Raw genomic sequence first — 14,014 nt, 5'->3', positions numbered from 1 at the left:
GGTACAAATTTTATTTTAAGCTAGGAACTTGAAACTTCATAAAAAGGTATTATTTTAACGAAAAAAAAAATTCAGCGTTTTTGAAAATTTATATCTCAAGGTGGTGAAAAAGGGGTTGAAAGTTTGTATGGAGTTCAAACATTTTTGTGAGAACGGGCTTGAATCTTTGTACAGAGGCATATTATTAGAATACAAGAAAAGTAATTTCAGCGTTTTTAAAAATTCATCCCCTAAAATGGTTAAAAAGGGGTTGAAAGTTTATATAGGGTTCAAATTTTATTTACTTCAAACTTCGTAAATAGGTAGTTAGGTAGTAGGTCTTATTAAATAGAGGACATGAAAATCTTCTAAGGGGGTTGAGAGGGATTATGTCGAGAACAATTTTATTTAGTTAGGGGCTAGAAACTTCGTAGGTTGTGAAAGACAAATCTCATGCGTTGTATAATATTAATAATTAACAAATGATTAACCGTCCTACTGCAATATTATGCTGCATAATGTTCTAAGCTAATGTAGAATATATAACCACCAATATACAAATCCACGCGTACGAAGTCGCGGGCAACAGCTATCTATCTATCTATATATATAAATGCACGTGTCCTGACTGATTGACTGACTGACTGACTGACTCATCAACGCAGAGCCGAAACTACAAATGCTAGAAAGTTGAAATTTGGACACGAGGTTGCATTTATAAAATGTATAAGAGCTAAGAAGCGATTTTGAGAAATTCTACCCCTAAGGGGGTTAAAAAGGGGATGAAAGTTTGTATGGGGTTCAAGTTTTATTTTGAACTAGGAATTAGAAACTTTATCAAAAGGTATAATATTAAAAAACAAGAAAACTAATTTCAGCGTCTTTGAAAATTCATCCCCTAAGGTGGTGAAAAAGGGGTTGAAAGTTTGTATGGAGAAGAAAAATTTTTTTGATTGCGGGACTTGAAACTTTGTATATGAAGATATTATTAGAATACAAGAAAAGTAATTTCAGAGTTTTTGAAAATTCATCCCCTAAAAGGGATAAAAAGGGATTGAAAGTTTGAATCCATTACAAATGCTTTGAAACTTCTTAGAAAGGCATAATAGCCGATTACAAAAAAAAGCTATGGGACGTTTTTTGGAAATTCAACCCCTAAGGGGGTTAAAAAGGGGATGAAAGTTTGTCTTGGGGTTCAAATTTTATTGTAAGCTAGGAACTAGAAACTTCGTAAAAAGGTATTATAATAAAAGAGAAGAAAACTAATTTCAGCGTTTTGGAAAATTCATCCCTCAAGGTGGTGAAAAAGGGGTTGAAAGTTTGTATGCACATCAAATATTTTTTTGAGTGCGGGACTTGAATCTTTGTACAAGGGCATACTATAAGAATACAAGAAAAGTAATTTCAGCGTTTTAAAAAATTCATCCCTTGAAAGGGTTAAATAGGGGTTGAAAGTTTGTATGGAGATCAAACATTTTTTTCAGTGCGGGACTTGAATCTTTGTATAAAGGCATATTATTAGAATACAAGAAAAGTAATTTCAGCATTTTTGAAAATTCATCCCCCAAGGTGGTGAAAAAGGGGTTGAAAGTTTGTATGCACATCAAATATTTTATTGAGTGCGGGATTTGAATCTTCGTATAAGGGCATATTATAAGAATACAAGAAAATTTATTTTAGCGTTTTTAAAAATTCATCCCTTAAAAGGGTTAAATAGGGGTTGAAAGTTTGTATGGAGATCAAACATTTTTGTGTGCGGGACTTGAATCTTTGTATAAAGACATATTATTAGAATACAAGAAAAGTAATTTCGGCATTTTTGAAAATCCTTCCCTCAAGTTGGTAAAAAAGGGGTTGAAAATTTGTATGGAGGTCAAACATTTTTTTGAGTGCGGGGCTTGAATCGTTGTATAAAGGCATATTATTATAATACATAATAAGTAATTTCAGCTTTTTTAAAAATTCATCCCCTAAAAGGTTTAAGAAGGGGTTGAAAGTTGGTAGAGAGTTCAAATTTTATTTAAAGCTAGGAACTTCAAACTTCGTATATAGGTAGTTAGGTAGTAGGTTTTACTAAATAGTGGACTTGAAAATATGCTGGGGGTTGAGAGGGATATCGAGAACAATTTTATTCAGTTAGGGGCTTGAAACTTCGTAGCCAGGTTGTGTATAATAATTAACAAATTATTAACTGCAGTCCCTACTGCTATCGTTTTCTGCATAATGTTCTAAGCTAATATAGAATATATAACCACCAATATACAAATCCACGCGTACGAAGTCGCGGGCAACAGCTAGTGTTCTTATAATTATGTTCTGTTTGTGTCAAAAGTGGCGTTGCTGGTTGAAGAAATGAGAAAATCAATTGCAGCCTAATTAGGTCTTGGCATCAAACCCAGTTTTTTCTTGGCCTAACTCCTGCAACCTATTCAGATTACATGCGAAGATAAATGGAAACTATGATACTTATTTCAAATAAATTAAAATTTAAAAACTCGACTGCTGCAGTAAATAAATAAGATTTAAACATTTTATAAATTCTCACTTCACCGCAACGATTTAAACTAGTAAACTGACAGTAGTGGCCCGCAACTGGGTAATTCTTCAAAATCTGATTATTCACGTCCTTCCCTTGGCGATGTTTATTTGTAGAAATTTAGACCAAGTTATAAAAAAATATGAATTTTCATTTCAATATAAGCCCACTAATCGAATTGACTTCACTTTTCTCCATTTATTACATACTAGCTTTTGCCCGCGACTTCGTCTGCGTTGAATTAGTTCCAGCAGATAAAGTAAGTATTGAGACTATTGAGTATTGAGTATTAAGTATAGCGCGTGGATAAAACGAATGGCAATAATTTGGAGTATAGGTAATATGCTTAATTGCTTACACCAATTAACAGGCGTTTCATTAATTTTCTCATTTCCACCCCCTTTTCATCCTCTTTAGGGATGACTTCCGACATAAAAACCAGGGATGTTGCGAATATCCGCATCCGCATCCGCAACCGCGGAACTTCCGCATTATTTTCAACATCCGCATCCGCATAAAATCGATGCGGATTTAATGCGGATGCGGATGTGGAACAGGTCGGTACAGGAACATCTTAGCATCGGCGTAAGTGCTAGACTACTAGGTAATTTAGTCATTATTGTCATTAACCAAAAAAACCTATTAGAAATGAGCAGTCAAGCGTGAGTGGGACTTAATGTAGGGAACTAAAATGTAATATTTGACGTTTATTATGGTACTATCTTGACATCCGCATCCGCATCCGCATCCGCGGATGTGAGCCTTTAAAAATCCGCATCCGCATCCGCGGATGTCAAAAAATCGGCATCCTCGGCATCCGCAACATCCCTGATAAAAACTATCCTATGTCCTTCCTCGGGACTCAAACTACTTATCTCTATGCAAAATTTAAATTAAATCCGTTCAGCGGTTTAAGAAGACAGAAAGACAGACAGACACACTTTCGCATTTATAATATTAGTATGGATTACAGCAATTAGAGTTTTAGTTTTCTATGAAGGGGAATGAAATAACGGTGCGGCAAGGGAATGAGAAGGACTTTTTGACTTTCAGAGTTATTTTTGCAAATGTGTACACTAAATCAAAAAACGCTCTTAGCAACCTTAATATTATTTTTAAAGACCTGTCAAATGATGTGCCACACGTTGATTTTATTTGATACCCCAGTCCAAACGCCAAGGGAATACTTATACATATTTTGTTTGGTCAACTGCTCTGTAACCAACAACAAATGTAAACATTCATTTTCGGGTTTAGGCACTTTCCATATGACTAAACCCAAAATTAAATTTTATGTCAAAATACTGAGGAATGAAAACCAAATTGAATCAAAGCCAGGGGAATTATATAGGAACTTACGCCAATATTTCAGATCCAGCGGCGGATAGCGTCCATTCCCCGCTGTGGAAGAAGGCCTCCTGACGCTTTTTAGACAGCGCGGACCCAAGACGCCGTGAGGCTCTTGAGTAATGATGTATGCGTTCTTTAGTGAGACACCAAGGATATGATTGTGAACCTCTGGACACATCTTTTATTGTAATTTAAAACAAAACTACGGCAAATAAATCAATTCATTAAAATACAATCATTGTTTTCGATACAATACAATACAATACAATACAAATACTCTTTATTGCACACCTCATTACAGAAAACAATACGGATAATACAGGAAGAAGAGGTTAAACAACAGGCGGTCTTATCGCTAAAAAGCGATCTCTTCCAGACAACCTTTAGGTAGCGGAAATTAATAAATTTATGTCATGTCAGTAGGTGTTTCATATTCAATATAAGAATTTTAGCACAGAAAAACACAATACAAAACAATATAACACAAATAAAAATAAAATATATACACAAATACAACTACTTAAAAAAAAACTACTTACTAGATCTCGTTCAGACCAAATTTCGGTGGAAGTTTGCATGGAAGTTTAATGTACATCATATATATATTTTTTTAATTTTATCATTCTCTTATTTTAGAAGTTACAGGCACATTTTACCACTTTGGAAGTGTCTCTCGCGCAAACTATTCAGTTTAGAAAAAAATTATATTAGAAACCTCAACATCATTTTTGAAGACCTATCCATAGATACCCCACACGTATGGGTTTGATGAAAAAAAAATTATTTGAGTTTCAGTTCTATGGGGAACCCCCAAAATGTATGGTTTTTTTTTACAAGCTTTTATTTAACTTGCAATGTACCTATGTAAATTTGTCAATTTGTCAATATGTAACTATGTTTGTACGGGGCAAATCTTGCAAGCTAAATTTGACCCACTTCCCAACTTATAATGAAGCTGAAATTTTGCATCAATATGTAAGTCGGGTGACAATGCAATATTATGGTACCATCGAGCTGATCTGATGATGGAGACAGGAGGTGGCCATAGGAACTCGGTGACAAAATAAAGCAACGTAATTGTGTTTAGGGTTGTTAGAATTGTCTCGTTGAGTATTAGGTAGTTGACTGTGGAAAAAAAGTACAGTCAACGATAAAAACTAGTATCATAATAATCGAATTTTTACAAAAGCTGAAAATTTGCATACATACATATGTAAGTCGGATGACAATGCAATATTATGGTACCATCGAGCTGATCTGATGATGGAGACAGGAGGTGGCCATAGGAACTCGGTGATAAAATAAAGCAACGTAATTGTGTTTAGGGTTGTTAGAATCGTCTCGTTGAGTATTAGTTGACTGTGGAAAAAAAGTACAGTCAACGATAAAAACTAGTATCATAATAATTAAATTTTTACAAAAGCTGAAAATTGCATACATTAATATGTAAGTCGGATGACAATGCAATATTATGGTACCATCGAGCTGATCTGATGATGGAGACAGGAGGTGGCCATAGGAACTTGGTGATAAAATAAGCAACGTAATTATTGTGTTTAGGGTTGTTAGAATTGACTCGTTGAGTATTAGTTGACAGTGGAAAAAAAGTACAGTCAACGATAAAAACTAGTATCATAATGATTAAATTTTTACAAAACTGAAGATTTGCATATACATATGTAAGTCGGATGACAATGCAAAATTATGGTACCATCGAGCTGATCTGATGATGGAGACAGGAGGTGGCCATAGGAACTCGGTGATAAAATAACACAACGTTTAGAGACCTCAATATCATTTTTGAAGACCTATCCATAGATACCCCACACGTATGGGTTTGATGAAAAAAATTTTTTTGAGTTTCAGTTCAGTTTTTTTTTTTTTTTTTTTTTTCTATTTTTGTATGAAAATCTTAATGCGGTGCACAGAATACATCTACTTACCAAGTTTCAACAGTATAGTCCTTATAGTTTCGGAAAAAAGTGGCTGTGACATACGGACGGACAGACAGACGGACAGACGGACGGACAGACAGACATGACGAATCTATAAGGGCTCCGTTGGGGCTGGAAAAGTCCGGTTGCTTGTGCTGTGCAGCTGCCTGTTTGGCTAACATATCTGCTGCCTCATTCCCAAGGAGGCCGACATGCGCTTTTATCCAGGAGAACTGCACGTCCTGTCCGCGCTCCAACATTTCCGTCATTTTATGATGTACATTATTAATTATGTAGTTTGTGCTATTTCGGTTAGTTAATTCAAATAATGCTGCCTTAGAATCGGAAAAGATAGTAGCATGTTCCAGTCTTAGTTCGTGACATAGGCTGCACGCCCTCTCGATGGCCAAGCATTCCGCTTGAAAGACTGTGCAGCTAGGGTGTAGTTTCATCTTTTTGGTAGTTTCCCTCCCATCAGGGTGGTGTATAACCACTGCAGCCCCCACTACTCCGTCATGTTTGCTGCCGTCCGTGTAAATTCTATTCATGTCTGCGGTGTAATAGGGTTCCAAATCTCTTTCATTATAAATCTCTTTAATTTTAATATCGAGTCTATGGGCAGGATGATCCAGGCGTATTACTGGTACCCGTTTGTCGTATTCTAAGTCGTTGGGTAAGTATTTCGTAATAAGGTGTCTTTTAACCCTTTCAGTTGACGCAACTTCTTGCACCTTCTGCGGTAATGGGATAAGCCCTGCCAATGCAATTGATGGTATTGTTGGCAGGGTTCTGAAACCATGTAGTATTTTAATTGCGAAGCCTCGTTGTAGGCTCAGTAGGCTGTTGTTTACCTTTTTTTATGTTGTTGCATTGCTCCATATTTCCGCACCGTACGTGATGATCGGCTCAATTACCTGTCGATATATGGTGTCTATATTGTCGGAATGTACCCCCCATGTAGGCTTGACAAACATGCACAGTCTTTTGTATATATTTTGAGCCTTTTTAATTATATATTCAGAGTGCCTAATGAAGTTAAATTGTTCATCTATGATGATGCCTAACAGTTTAAAGTGTTTGCTGAAATTTATTAATGTTTGATTCATAACTATTTTGGCAGCTTTGGCTTTGACTGTGCATGTTATCATTTGTGTCTTGGACGGTCCAAACTTGAGCTTATTATCTATTCCCCAATTGTATATTATGTCAAGCGCATTGTTAGCGTTATCTTCGAGCTCCTTGATGTTTTTGCCAGCACAGATGAGCAGAATGTCATCTGCATACGCTTGTATATGGGTGTGTGGTGGCATTGGCTTTTCCAGCAGGGTGTCAACGATGGTGTTCCAGAAGATGGGTCCAAGCACTGAACCTTGGACGCACCCTCTGGTTTGGGTTTTCGTTACTACTGCATCAGCATAATTGAGTGTGATTACCCTATCTTTGAGGTAGCTTTTTATTATGTTATGAAGATTAGTGGGGCAATTTATTTCTTGCAGCCGTTTGAGGAGTGCTGGCCACCAAGCATGATCAAAAGCACCCGCTATATCTAACGAAATGGCTACAGTTAGCATCTTATTTTGTTTAAATTGTTTGAGCTTAGTGATGGCAGTGTGCAGCGCGTCCGTGGTTGAGTTTTGCTCCTTAAAACCAAACTGGTGGGGGCTGCAGGCATTATTGATTTGCATGTAATAAGTAAGTCTGGTGGATATAAGTTTTTCGAGTACCTTACCGAAGACATTAATTAGGCCTATTGGCCTGTACGATGAAACATCATTATAGTTTTCTTTACTAGGCTTTGGTAAGGTCTTTATGAAGGCAATTTTCCAAGAGCTAGGAAAGTAGTTGAGTGTGAGACATCTGTTGAAAAGCTTAGTGATTTGTTCAGGGTAGCATTCTATATATTGTTTACATATGTCAGCAGTGAGGTGGTCGATTCCTGGTGCTTTTCTTGGGCTCATATACTTCATGATCTCAGTTATTTCGTTAATGGTGAATGGGGGTTCATTATTAGCTATATTAGGTATATTTTCTGGTTGTAGCTGTCTATTGTTATTGTTGTTTCGTGTAATTGCTCTTATTTCCAGGTGGTGTGCGGTGTCGTCAGCAGAGGTATCATCAGGGAAAAACTTTGCGGCTAGTTTCTCTGCGGTGTCCTGGGTCGACATGGTGTACCTACCATCCTCAGATTTTAGTGTCGATGGTGGCTGCAGTTTGATAGAGTTCTTGAGGAGGCGGTTGGTCACAGACCACACGTCATCTTTGCCCTGTTTGCTGCAGAAGTCTCTAAAATGGTTTGAGGACGTGGTACGAATTTTAGTGACATATTCCTTTCTAGCTTCCTGTACTTCATTTAATATGTTAGTTATGTCCTTTTTACCTCTTTTCAGATCCTGCAGCCTGTGATGCAAGAAAATGACTTTTTTCTTCATGTCTGTAAGTTCCTGCGTCCACCATGGGATTTTAAAATAAGGCTCTTTACGGGTGAGTTGTACATCGCATGTTTTTGTAATTATATTAGTCATGTTATTTATGTAAGTGTCTATCTGAGCTGTGTCTAGTTGGTCTATGTCTATGTCGTTGATGTTACTCCTTTCCGTATTTTCTTTTAGTTTAGTTCTGAATTCTTCCCAGTCTATTCTACCGCCTGTGTTATATTTGTAAGTCGATGTGGATTTGATTTTCTTATTAAATTCCTGGCTAGTCTTTATTGCAAACTCTATCCCATGGTGATCTGACGTGGGTATTACCTCCCTATTTACTCTCCAGTTGACTATATTATTCGCCATCCCGATTGTGGCAATGGTTATATCTATTATAGCCTGTCTTTTTTGTGTATGTGTGATGGTCTCAAATGTTGCCTCATTCCCCTTATTGCACACAATTAGATCGTAGTTGACAGTCAGGTCGTAGATGGCTCTGCCTCTTTCGTTATCCCTTGTGGATCCCCATAAAGGGTGCCAACCATTCAGGTCCCCACAGACGATGTGCTCCTTGTTGCCGTATAGTTGGAGGAATTGCTCCAGATGTAGCATCGTGCGTGAAGGGTCCTCCCCGGGCTCAACGTATATTGAGGATAAGCACATCTTCCTATTGTTTCGAGTTAATTCAACTGCCACAAAGTTGGATGTAATATGCTGAGTTAGTCCTATGTATTTGCCAAGCTTCCTTCTTACTGCAATGCAGGATTTGGATATAGCATTTAAATCCGTACATTGATAGACGTCATATCCATCCATATCGCAGGTGTATTTCTTTTTATCTCTTCCTACGTATGGTTCTGTTATGAATATTACGTCGTACTTCTTTTCTTTAACATTATTAATCATCTCGTATGTAGCTGTGTAACTGCGAGCAAGATTGCATTGTAGCAATGTTATAAGATGCGTGCTAGTGGTGTTGTTGTTACTGTGGTTGCCCCTGTCCAGGCCTTTAGCAGTACCGAATAGCTGCACGGGCTATCCGATCCCACTTCTGCCATTCTGGACAGGACTGACTATAAGCTGGGTGATCGTGGGGTTTCCCCAGTTCCCTGCAGTTTACACATCTCTGTCCCTCCGAGTCTCGTGGGCAGCACCTGGTGTCATGGTTCTCCGCGCAGTGTCCGCACCTATTGGCAACGGTGCAACCGGTCGCGCGATGTCCGAATCCTTGGCAACGATAGCACTGCTGAATCGGTGTCTGGTCTACTGCCGGAATATTTTGGTAGCCGATTTTTACCTTTCTATCCTTTAGGACGTTCCAGATCTGCGGACTTACTTCGATGATTACATTTTTTGTATAGTCCGATCGGCCTTTGACACATCTGATGTATTTTATATGTCTATTATCCTCACTCACTCCTTCCAATATCCGTGAATTTTGTTTCGAAATGGCTTCTGCCACCCTGTCATTGGCATATTCATTTATTACTCCGAGCAGTCTAAGACATGGATTACGCACATTCGGCACGGTAACTGTTATCCCGCTGGTTTTTTCCTTAATTGCAGCACTGAGTCTAGCTCTGTCTGATTCAGTTTCGCAATTAATAATCACCTTATTATTTTTGGTTTGTCGCATTCCATTTATGCCAATTCCGAGGCTTACCACATCCACCTTCTCCTGGACAGCCTTCATCGCATCCTTCACGTTCGCCCTGGGATCAATAGATTCTACTATGACCGCGTAGCTGGCGGATGGAGTGCTTCTTCTAGGCTGCACAGGCGGGGTGTCGTTTCCTAGTAAGTTTTCACTGTTGGCTGCGTTCGCTCTTTCGGCTCTTGCTGCGGCATTGGCGCGCTTTTTCCCCTTTTTAGTAAGGACCTCAGTGAAACCTTCGTCTTCTTCTTTCTCCTCAGATGTCAAAGCACACACAACCAGCTCATTGATCTTCTTTTGCTCATCGATCAACTTTGCAACTTCAACCTGCATGGTTGTGATTATATCTTTCTTCATTTTAGTCAATTCCAGTGTAGTCTTCTTATGCAAGTCCTGAGTGACCACCGCAGCAGTGCCTGTACTTGCGGTGATTTCTACTTCAGCTTGCGTTTGTGTGGCGAAGCTTTTGGTCAACACACTTCTAGACTTTGTCATAGGAGCAGTACTTGTCATACTGTTGAAAAATGCGTCGCCCTCCGTCTCATCGGCGTAACGCGCTGACACCTCTAATATCATTTCGACGCATTTGAGGATTTCTTTCTTATTGTTTCTGGTGACCGACTTATTTTCCTTCAGCTGCTCCTTTATGCGGTCAGCTTCAAATTTTATAGCAGATCTGAATCGGCCACTGGGGTTCCTGGACCCAGGACTCATCATTGTTGTTGTTATAGTCTCCGAACTCAAATGCAGCCTCTCCATCACATCAGACTCAGTGGCGATGTCAAAGACATCCGGCGTTGTTGCCTCGGCCGGTGCCATCCCCGACACCACCAAGCCCTCTGCAGGTGTTGGTGCTACATCCTGATTGGGTCGGTTATCGTCATTATTATTTGCCACGTTATCGTGGCAAAAAGTAGTATTTGGTGCGGTCGGTGTATCAAGATCAAGTGTGGGCAATTCCGTGCCCGACGCATGCCCATCTTCATCCCTTGTCTTTGTTGCCGGCTCATCACTCACTCTCTGAGCTCCGCGTGATTTGCGGGGTGATGAAGGAGGTGTGTGAAACATTTTTCACGGTTACAGAAAATACAGATTTAGAAAATTAATAATTTAGGAACTAGAAGAGATATAAACACAAATTTAATACTGTAAAATAAAACTACTTAAGTGCTACTAACATACAAATTTAGAGATTTTTAAGATGAAAATTAGCGAAGAAATGAATAAATTACAAATAGTTTAAATTTTTAAAAGAGATGTTAATTTTGAAGGTCAAGAAAGGATTTTTGAGAAAATTTTATATAAAAGAAATTGTTTAAATCAATGAAATCTATCAGACAAATTTAAAACGAGAGAAATCTACCGGCTAGAAATGAAGAAAAATCAGTTTAAAAACGATTGCTACTAGAATTCTTGCAGGCACCGCAAATATTTGAGGAAATCTTAAAATTTAACTAAGAAGTTGTAAGAAAACTACTTAATATTTTTATACTGTAATTTAGATATGACTAAGGTAAATTTTATGGTAAAGTAAAATTATTGAAAAGTTAAAAAACGGATGAGTTATTAATTTTTGAAAACTTGGAAAATTTCTGAATCACTAAAATTTGAATATCTCCGTAACCAAGAGCAGTACAGAGACAAGAATAGTACCAAAAAATAGGTCTTATTGAGCTTTAAAATTGTGCAAAGTTTCGGAATTTTAAGATAAGATTCGTTGAACAAACTATTGAAAAGTATGAAAAAGTTAGGTCAAAAGACGACGGAAGTGAACTTTGAAGTTATTAAAAAAACTGTAAGAGATACAATGTTGTGTTATATGACAAAAAGGGTGGAAACAATTTACTTTACTTGATAAAAGATAAATTGGAAAAATCTATTGAGTGGATTCAGAGATATTAATGTAAATATAGATTGCTCGTAGCTCACTGGCAACCTAAATGGACAAGTCTGGGGCAAACTGAACCAGGCCTGCCGGGACATCCTGGCGGCGACTGACGTCCTGGCGGATAGAGTAGAGGACGAGGAGTTGCGAGCCTTGAAGGAGGATAATAACCGAATGCGGGAGCAACTGGCCCAATGTCAGTCCGAGATGAAGGCCCTTCGTAGAGCCTTCTCTGAGAGGACGATCCAGCCCTCACAGGCCCCGACGGCCCAATGCGACCAGGCGACGGACTTTTCTGAGGCCCTCAAAGAGGCCCTCAAGGAATTAAAGGAGGACCTGAAGCGGGACCTTACAATTACCATGGGAAACATGATCTCGGCCCGCACGGGCCATTTCCCTGAGCCGGTCCCCCGCCCTCCTCTCGCTGCGGACAGGAATAAGACGATTGCGAACCAGCCGGAACCTCTCTCTGGGGCGCCGCCCTCAAGGGCAGTGACAGGTGCGCCGCCCATAAGGCAGCCTAAGGCCCCTGTGGCCCAGCCTTCGGCACCAGCGACCAAGAAGAGGGCTAACTCTGCTCCTAGGCAGAAGACGGTGAAGGAGCCTAGTGCCTCTCCACCCTCGCAGCCGGCAACAAAAACGCAGGAGCCTGCTGAGTCTTGGACGCAGGTTGTCAGGAAGGGCAATGGCAAATCCGCCAAGCCCCCTTCCCCCCCTGCCGCCCCGGCTCGGAAACCGGCACCAGCAGGCCCACGGAAGCTGGTTGTGCCCGCCACGGCCGCGATCGTGATGGCCTTGAAGCCGGAGTCTGAGGCGACATACGCCTCAATTTTGTATAAGGTCACCAAATCGGTGAAGCTTGCTGATGTGGGTGTAGAGCACGTCAAGGTCCGCAAAACAGCTGCTGGGGCCAGGATACTTGAGGTGTCCGGGTCCGACAATGGTAGGGCGGCTGACGAACTCTGCCGAAAAATGACGGAGGTGATCGGAGAGGAAGCCCGAGTATACAGGCCCACCAAAATGGCGGACTTACGCATTTCGGGCCTAGATGAGGCAGCCACTCAGGAAGCGATCGCGGGAGCAATCGCTAAACTGGGAGAGTGCTCAATAAATGAGGTTAAGGTGGGATCGATGAGGGCCCAATATAATGGGACAACGTCGACTCTGGCACAGTGCCCTATAACGGCAGCCAAGAGGGTCACCGCAGCGGGTCGACTTCAAATAGGATGGTCCTCGGCTCTGGTAGTGGCGCTGGACCCAACACCGATGAGGTGCTTCAGGTGCATGGGCACGGGGCACACTAGAGCACTATGCCCGTCGCCAGTAGATAGGAGCGGTCTCTGCTTCCGGTGTAGCAGGCCGGACCACAAGAGGGTGGACTGCAAGGCGGAGACTGCCTTCTGCTCGGTATGTCATGCGGCCAAACGCCCAGCGGGACACATAATGGGTGGCTTCTCCTGTACGCCCCCACCAGCAAAAGGCAAAGAGGCTCTTCTGAAGACCCAAAGAGCCCCTCCAGTGAGTAACATCGACCAACGGGCCTGTGAGGGACAAAATATGGATATTTAGGCCCTACACGTCTGGGGGGAGAATCAGATTGGTCATTGATTCTCCCCTCCCAAAGTGCGGGTTCCCTGGGGACGCCGGGAAAAGACGGGGGGCATCATGGAGGAATGAATGCGCGAGCCCATGATGCCCCCATACAACGTCTGAGAGGGGGACAACGGAGTGGGGTTTAGTGGGTATTCTCTTTCGCTCCTTCTCGCTAGGAGAGGGAGTCGAAGGAGGGAGTCCCACATACCCTCCCCCATTATGGCCTTGCCCCACGGCCGGGGAGGGATGCGTAAACGCATTCCCCACTCCGTCAACAAAAAAAAAAAAAAAAAAAAAAAAAAAAAAAAAAAAAAAAAAAAAAAAAAAGGTTAGGTTAGGTTAGGTTTTTTTTTTTTTTTTTTTTTTTTTTGCGTGGGTGGAGGAAATCCTCATTGGATACTGCCGGCCCGAATCCGACAGCATGCCCGACTCAACTAGGAATTTGCCCAGTCGCCTACGGACTAAAACCTCCGCCCTGTGCAGTTTTGATTGTACCAGGGACGCGGTGCTAATGGTATACACGTTGTCCATGGGTGTGATTTGTGTGGGAATTTTAATGATTTAGTGTGGTGGGTTTATGTTGTAGAATTGTTGTTTGGTGTAGAATACCTAATGTCTGTATTAGTATGTAAGTGAAGAGGTAGGAGGAGAATATGGAAGGGA

The 14,014-nt window shown here is 40.6% G+C and overlaps 1 protein-coding gene across 1 annotated transcript; it reads left to right on the top strand.

Moving 5' to 3' along the window:
- Window positions 1-11,377: 11,377 nt before the first annotated feature.
- On the top strand, window positions 11,378-13,327 carry LOC134653663 (uncharacterized). The gene is made up of 2 exons (XM_063509056.1): window positions 11,378-11,386; window positions 11,798-13,327. The coding sequence occupies exons 1-2, from the start codon at window positions 11,378-11,380 to the stop codon at window positions 13,325-13,327; spliced, it is 1,539 nt and encodes a 512-aa protein (XP_063365126.1).
- The last annotated feature ends 687 nt before the right edge of the window (window positions 13,328-14,014 follow it).

This window comes from Cydia amplana, chromosome 13 (assembly GCF_948474715.1).
Source record: "Cydia amplana chromosome 13, ilCydAmpl1.1, whole genome shotgun sequence".
In the NCBI taxonomy this organism is placed as follows: Eukaryota; Metazoa; Arthropoda; class Insecta; order Lepidoptera; family Tortricidae; genus Cydia; species Cydia amplana.
This window is presented reverse-complemented; position numbering and strand designations above follow the sequence as displayed.